Source organism: Meleagris gallopavo, chromosome 12 (assembly GCF_000146605.3).
Source record: "Meleagris gallopavo isolate NT-WF06-2002-E0010 breed Aviagen turkey brand Nicholas breeding stock chromosome 12, Turkey_5.1, whole genome shotgun sequence".
NCBI classification, from domain to species: domain Eukaryota; kingdom Metazoa; phylum Chordata; class Aves; order Galliformes; family Phasianidae; genus Meleagris; species Meleagris gallopavo.
This window is the reverse complement of record NC_015022.2, coordinates 18,736,425-18,743,996: the sequence shown is the minus strand read 5'-3', so window position 1 is coordinate 18,743,996 and position 7,572 is coordinate 18,736,425. Positions and strand designations below refer to the sequence as shown.

The 7,572-nt window shown below is 58.2% G+C and overlaps 1 protein-coding gene across 1 annotated transcript in view; it reads left to right on the top strand.

Annotated features, from left to right (window-relative positions):
• Positions 1–7,572, top strand: part of TLE3 (TLE family member 3, transcriptional corepressor) — a 17,997-nt gene that overhangs the window by 10,056 nt on the left and 369 nt on the right. Inside the window, 14 exon segments of the mRNA XM_010717629.3 lie at positions 1–30; positions 33–119; positions 796–812; positions 2,727–2,846; positions 3,070–3,120; positions 3,206–3,361; positions 3,466–3,598; positions 3,727–3,908; positions 4,533–4,609; positions 4,771–5,020; positions 5,613–5,860; positions 6,091–6,238; positions 7,023–7,173; positions 7,422–7,498. Coding sequence (XP_010715931.1) covers positions 1–30; positions 33–119; positions 796–812; positions 2,727–2,846; positions 3,070–3,120; positions 3,206–3,361; positions 3,466–3,598; positions 3,727–3,908; positions 4,533–4,609; positions 4,771–5,020; positions 5,613–5,860; positions 6,091–6,238; positions 7,023–7,173; positions 7,422–7,498 — 1,727 coding nt within the window.

Genomic DNA, 7,572 nt, shown 5'->3' with positions numbered 1-7,572 from the left:
CCCCCGGCATCCCGCCCGTCACCGGCAGCAGTTCGGGCTGCTGGCGCTCGGCGCGTTGGGCAGCCAGGCACACCTGGCCGTCAAGGATGAGAAGAACCACCACGACCTGGACCACAGAGGTGAGAGCTTGGCCTCCCAGGGCTGGGGTCACCCCGAGCAGCTCTCTATGGATGCCTGATAGTCGCAGTCTAGCTTGTTTTCTCTTGTTGTGAGTGATAAACAGGCCTTTTTGGAAGGGAAAAACGCTGCGTGGGTTCGGTGTTTCCATGCAAAGCCACCTGTGTGTTAGCACAAAGAGATACGGGCTCTTCCCATTAAGGCCCCGTTTGCCCGGTGGTCCCCCTGCAGCACCGGGTGCGTTTGGGCTGTTCTCCCTTCGGAAGGAGGAAAAAAATACCAGTGGCAATTATCCAGTGGCATGCTTGTCTCTGCGTGGGTCTGAATAACCCAGCAGTCCCCATGGATACTGGGTATCAATGGCCAAGCATCCCACAGCGGTGGGGGTGGGCACCACTGGCACGTTGGTGACTTTGTGGGCGAAGCCCTCAGCTCGGTGCCGTCCCCGTGTGATTCGGTGCATCTCCTCCGTGTGCTGTGTGTTCTACAAGGGGAGAGGGGGAGGTGGTGGGTGAGGAGGGGAAATGAGGTGGAGGAAATGCTGGAGAGCTCGGATGTGTTCTGGGTGCAGGCAGCAGGCTGCGGCGGGGGCTCTGTGTCCAGCACCCGTTCTAACTGTGATTTTTCTCTCTTCCCTTTGCTTTGGCTGTGCCCTCTGACCCCAACCGCTGCCAGCAGAGCGGGACTCGAGCGCGGTGAGTGCAGCACCTCCTCCCCATCCCAACAGCTCCGCTTCTGAGCGCCGTTTTGTTTCAGCTCTCCTTTGAACAAGCGAGCCCTGGGGTGTGAGCCCCGAGGGGTACCTTTGGGGCTGAGCCTAGGGAAAAAGAGAGAAAAACAGGCCAGATTCCCCCGCTGGCTGTGCCAGGATGTTCCCCCCCCCCCCCCCCAGTGCCAGATGTGTGGGGTCAGACCTCCCCCACTGCTCTGCTCTGAGCTCAGGTCGCGACTGAGTGAGCGCCGTGAATGGGCGCAGCCGAGTCAGCGCGGGTAAAAAGATCCGTCGGCGATTAAGAAAGCTATTTTATTCCTGATCACTCTTCTATTATCTTGGGTCATCTAATCTGCCAGGCTGGTTGGGGCTATTATGCCACGTTAAGTAGGACTCGGAAGGTCAAGCAGTTAACTAACCAGCTAAATAACCACGGTCGAGGGCAGCCATCACCTCCAGCACTGATTGGATTCTTTAATTTATTTTTTCCCTTCGCCCCCAGCACGGCTCTCCCTCCGTTGTAGTGGGGCTGGGGGGGAGGGAGGGAATGCAGCCCATATCCCCCACCCCATCCACCGTGCTGCGGGGGGGGCTCTGGGAAGGCAGGGGGGAAGAAAAGCACTATTGAATGGGGAGAGGGGAATTGGGCATCATTAACCTGCCCACGTGGGGAGGGGGCTGTGAAGGATGGGAGCGTTCCCAATCTATAAAATAAAACGCGGGGTATTCCCCACGGAGGTTTAATGCGTGCGATAATCAGCGTTAGTCATTCATATTTTCCTAGCCTTGCCTGAGCAATAAAAAATATTTAGTTTCTTGGCGGCGCGCCAGCAGAAGGCTGAATGGATCGATGCCTCTAAATGCTTGACATGATTCTCTGGTAGCTGCGAGGTTTTTTCAGCATGACTGCCTGAGAAGAAAGACCCCGGTGTTATCCAAAGCTGCTTATTGGGTAGCGAGGAGAAACATGAACTGCTTTAGTTCTCCCTTTCAGACGGGGAAGAAAGGCGGGCGGAGGGGCTCAGGAAGGCGGCTGCTTAGCAGGGGCTGTGGGCTCTGTGATGAGATGCAGTGATGGCGATGGCTCCTGTGGCTGTGAGGAGCTCAATGCAGCACAGGGCCGGGCTTCCCGCAGCTCTGGCACAGCTCTGAGCTGCCATTTTTGCTCCGTCCCCACGTTGGGGCTGTTCTGGGGAAGGCAGCGTGTCGGATGCGTCCCAGTGGGTGCACAAAGCTCTGCCCGCAGTGCTGGGCTGCAGGAAAAATGCTGTTGATGTGTGCTTTTCCAAATGGTTTTGAATGCTCTCTGGCTTGGCGGTGCTTGGCTTAACCGAGGCTGAGATAAAGCAGCTCCTGGCAGCTCTGCCCCTTGCTCCCCTAATAAAAACTGGGGATGCAGGTCATGGCTCTGCAAAGACTGCAGGCTCCCTGGGGCCGGGCTTCTCGTGCAGAGCCCTGTTGGGCTGCAGCCTGGTGCTGGGTGCATCCGTGTTGGTTGCACAATGGTGTGTCTGCATTGGTTCAATGGGCGGATGGTGCATCCACGTTGGGTAGATGGCACATCCGTATTTACCAGCAGCCTCCATGGGTTGCAGCAGCTGCCGGGGAGCTGCTCTATTTCCTGCTGCTTCCTAGCAGGATTTTCTCTTTTTGACAACAAACAGCTCCTCCCCTTTCTCTGCTTTGGTGGCAGACAGGCTCAGGTGCCAAAAGTAGCCCATCTTGAGGTGATGTTCAGTGAGGACGTGTGGTTTGGGCCAGGGATCTTGCTCCACTGCTGGGGTTTTGCAGCCTAGGGGTGCTTTGAAGACTCAGTGCTGGGCAGAAAGCTGTTGGCTGTGCCCTTAAGTCCCATTCCCTCATGCATGCAACTCAGATGCGTTTGCTGTTATTGCAGAATAACTCCGTTTCACCCTCGGAAAGCCTGAGAGCCAGCGAGAAGCACCGGAGCTCCACAGACTACAGCATTGACTCCAAAAAGCGGAAAGCAGAGGAGAAGGACAGCATGAGCCGATATGTGAGTTATGGGGGGTTCCTCACAGCCCAGGGCTGCGAGCTGCCTGGGGATGTGCCTGCATAGTGCAGCACGGGAGTGCCATGGGTGGGGGCAGGCTGGGTTTGGGCAAAATCTTGCCAAGGCTGTCGCTGTGCCCTGGGGGTGCTGTAGGGGGATTCAGCTCCGTGGGAGCAGCCCCAGGGCTTGCAGCTCTGCAGGGCTGTAACTTAATGCTGTCTTTCAGGACAGCGATGGTGACAAAAGCGATGACCTCGTCGTTGACGTCTCCAATGAGGTGAGCCAAGGGGTGTTTTTGGTTTCACTGCTCTGGGGGTCCCTTGGGTGGTGCTGGGGTACGAGTGCTTTCTCCTGCCTTGCAGGACCCTGCAACCCCCCGGGTCAGCCCGGCCCACTCCCCGCCTGAGAACGGCCTGGACAAAGCTCGTGGGCTGAAGAAGGGGGATGCACCCAACAGCCCGGCCTCGGTCGCCTCCTCCAGCAGCACTCCTTCCTCCAAGACTAAAGACTTGGGCCACGTATGTGCCACGCTGTGCCCTGCTGCAAGGCTCTCCAGAAACCCCCTGGCAGCTGAACTTCATGCTTTACATTTTATTTTTTGGGTTTTTTTTCCTGCATCCAGAACGACAAATCGTCAACGCCTGGACTCAAGTCCAACACTCCCACGCCGAGGAATGATGCCCCGACCCCAGGGACGAGCAGCACCCCGGGGCTGAGGCCGATGCCCGGCAAGCCGAGTGGCATGGACCCGCTGGGTGGGTACCACAGCTTCCTGGGGGGAACCTGGGACCTCACCCCGCTCAGGGTGCTGGGGATAGGGAGAACAGGGTGGCACGCACCCATCACCCCGCATCCCCTGACCGCATCCCTGACCCTCCCACAGCCTCAGCCCTGCGGACACCCATCTCCATCGCGGGTTCCTACGCAGCCCCGTTTGCCATGATGGGGCACCACGAGATGAACGGCTCTCTGACCAGCCCTGGTGCCTATGCTGGCCTGCACAACATCCCCCCGCAGATGAGTGCCGCAGCCGCCGCCGCCGCTGCCTATGGCCGGTCGCCAATGGTGAGCTTTGGAGCTGTACGTAGCACTTTTAGCTCCTTTTCTCCCTCACGGTGGGCGCGGGGAGGCTTGGGGCGGGGGGACTGCTTGGTGTTGAGGTTGAAATAGGCTCCTCACCCCATGGGTTTGGGTTGGCTCAGGTTGCGGGATGCAGAAGTTGGGGTGCACGCTGTTGGGATGCTGTGTGCCCCGTGGTGTTGGTGGAGATCTTATGCTCTGCCCATGAGAATAACTCCCTGCATGACCACTTTCCCCTGAGTACTGATACTGATAAGTCCTCATTTGTATACTTCAAGATAAAAAAAAACGGTCAGAATAGGAATTAAACTACTTGCAATTAATACAGAGATCGGGATTTTAGTTGCATTGGGGCGCAGGCTGCCTGTCCCAGGGATGTGGGAGTGATGTGGGGAGGGTGAGCAAGTCCTGTGCTGACTTTTGCAGGCCCAAAATGCTGTTTCATTTCCAGATCAGTCCCCTTACTGGTGTGTGTGTGTGTGGGGGGAGGAATAGTTTTAAGCCATTCAGCAGCAATATTGAGGACAAATGGGGGTTGTGGGGTTGCGGGGCTTGTGGATGGGATGCTGACGGTTGCCATGCCCATCTTGTCCTCACATCTTTCAACAGGTTGGCTTCGACCCACACCCGCCCATGCGGGCCCCTGGCCTGCCCACCAGCCTGGCATCCATCCCCGGAGGGAAGCCGTAAGCACCGCTTGGTTTTCTGTGGGGTTTCACGTGGGAGGGAACTGCCCACATCGCTTGGGGTTGGCCAAGCAGCGGCGGCCTCAGCGCCACCTGCACGCTGCATTTGCAGCAGGGCTGTTTTAGGGGCTCACCTCTGCGTTTTTCCTCCACTTTGACAGAGCTTACTCGTTTCACGTCAGCGCTGACGGGCAGATGCAGCCAGTCCCCTTTCCCCACGACGCCCTGGCTGGCCCCGGCATCCCCCGGCACGCGCGGCAGATCAACACGCTGAGCCATGGCGAGGTGGTGTGTGCCGTCACCATCAGCAACCCCACCCGGCACGTGTACACAGGTGGCAAGGGCTGTGTGAAGATCTGGGACATCAGCCAGCCGGGCAGCAAGAGCCCCATCTCTCAGCTGGACTGCCTGGTAAGGCGCGGGGTGGGAGGACCTGCAGTGTGTGTGAGCTGTGGTGTGTCGCTGCTGGTCCCCAGGAGTGATTGAGAGCCTTTGTAGGGCTGTTGTAGCAGCCTTCTTAGAGCCCTTGTAGGGCTGTCTAGCTTGGAAAAGCCCTAATGTCGTCGTGTCCAATGGCTGTCCCACCTCCACCAGGCCTACCTCTAAACCGGGCCCTCATGTTCGACATCTGTGTGCTGTTTAAATGCCTCCAGGAATGGGGTCTCAGCTGCTACTCTGTGCAGCCAGTTCTAAGCCTTTGTGCCCATTGTCATGAAGAAATTCTCCCTAATATCCAAACTAAAGCTCCCCTGGTGCAACTTGAGGGCACGTCCTCTTGTTCTCTGGCTTGGGAGAAGAGAAGAGAGCAATCTGCCTCGCTGCAGCCTCCTTCGAGGTTGTTAGAGGGAGCGGTGAGCTCTCCCTTGAGTCTTCTCTAGGCTGACTAACCCCAGGTTCCTCCCTTGTCCTGCCGGCCACCCTGTATTTGATACAAGCCATCCCCATGCTTCCTCTGCCTGCCCCCTTTGCACTAACAGCATCTCCACCTCTCTTCCTCCTGCAGAACAGGGATAACTACATCCGCTCCTGCAAGCTGCTTCCCGACGGCCGCACGCTGATCGTTGGGGGGGAGGCCAGCACGCTCACCATTTGGGACCTGGCCTCCCCCACACCCCGCATCAAGGCTGAGCTCACCTCCTCGGCGCCCGCCTGCTATGCGTTGGCCATCAGCCCCGACGCCAAAGTCTGCTTCTCCTGCTGCAGCGACGGCAACATCGCCGTGTGGGACCTGCACAACCAGACCCTGGTCAGGTGAGTGGGAGGTGCCCAGCGTGCTTGGGGTGGGGAATGGCACAGAGGTGCCACCTGAGTGTTGGTGCACGTGGTGAGATGCTCTCCTGGTGGAGCAGAACCGTCAGCAGTCAAACACCGAGCGCGGTGTGTTCGTAGCATCCGCCCTCAGTGCTACCTGTGTGGGGTGTGCCGTGCGTTTTGCCATTCTAGATGTGAATTGTTACTATATTACTATTTTTTCTTCTAAGGCAATTCCAAGGCCACACGGATGGTGCCAGCTGCATAGACATCTCACACGATGGTACGAAGCTGTGGACAGGAGGACTGGACAACACCGTGCGCTCCTGGGACCTGCGGGAAGGGCGGCAGCTGCAGCAGCACGACTTCACCTCCCAGGTGGGCACAGGACCCTCAGGAAGGTCCTGGCCTCATGCAGCCCTTGTGAGGGGTTGTCCATCGGTGGGCCAGGTTGCAGGAGCTCAGTGTGGCGATGGAGCTCTTCTTGCTGGACGGGTGCCCTGCACACCCCTGCCTGGCTGTGTGTGTGCATGCTCCAGGTGCCCTGAGTGCAGTGCAAGTGTGTTTGAGGCAGTAAGGCTCTCTGGTTCTGGATTTAGCCCCACTTTTGTCGCTTTTTCATGCGGTGCAAGACTGGGCTGCTATTAAGAAAGCAATGCTTGCATAGGGTACCACGTGGCATTGTAAAGCTGGATGTCCTTGTGGTTTCCAGCCCATAGCAGCCACAACTTGGAGCTCTGTCAGCCTTGCTGTCTGCCCTGAGGTTTCCAATTCTGGATGTGCCAGCTGCGCTGCCTTCCCTTGGCTCCCCATGTTTCAGCATCAGAAATGGCAAGGGGGTGTTTAGGAGGACAGGGCCACGTCCCTTGCAGCCTGCCAGGCTGCTGCTTCTCAGGCTCGCTGGCCTTGCTGTCAGCTCTATGGGCACAGCTGCCCCATTAAAACCAAGCAGAGGGCTGCAGGCTTTGGGTTTGAGCTGGAGTCCATGCACAGGTGCAGCTTTGCATATAATTGCACCGAGGTGAAGGAAGAGCTGGCAGTGGATGCTCACCTCCTCTCCCCTGCCCAGCTGGGCTCTCCCAGTGTCAAATCCTGGCATCAGGGCTTGGGATGCTGCGGGGCCGTGTGTGCTTGCAGGTGCCAACCTGTTCTGTGCCCCCAGATCTTCTCGCTGGGGTACTGCCCCACGGGCGAGTGGCTGGCAGTGGGCATGGAGAGCAGCAACGTGGAAGTGCTGCACCACACCAAGCCTGACAAGTACCAGCTGCACCTGCACGAGAGCTGCGTCCTCTCCCTCAAGTTTGCCTACTGCGGTGAGTGTTGGCAGTGCCACGGCGTTACTGCTGTGCGGCAGCGCTGCTCTGCCTGCCCATGGGAACCACGTGGGGTGAGGGGTGTGCAGAGGGGTGAGCAGCACCTCCAGAAATCCTCCCGCTTTTTTCCAATGGCTCCGATTCTCCAAAATGCCCAAACTGTGCAATGTGAGCTTGGGGCAGGGAGCTGTATGGCCACCTGGCTCTGCTCATTGCCTTGGGTGCTGATGCCATTCCCACGTCTGCAGGCAAATGGTTCGTGAGCACGGGGAAGGACAACCTGCTCAACGCATGGAGGACGCCCTATGGGGCAAGCATCTTCCAGGTAGGGGCTGCTTTGCTGAGGGCGCGGGGGCCGCCCGGTTCTTACAGCACCACCACGAAACCACACTGATCCGT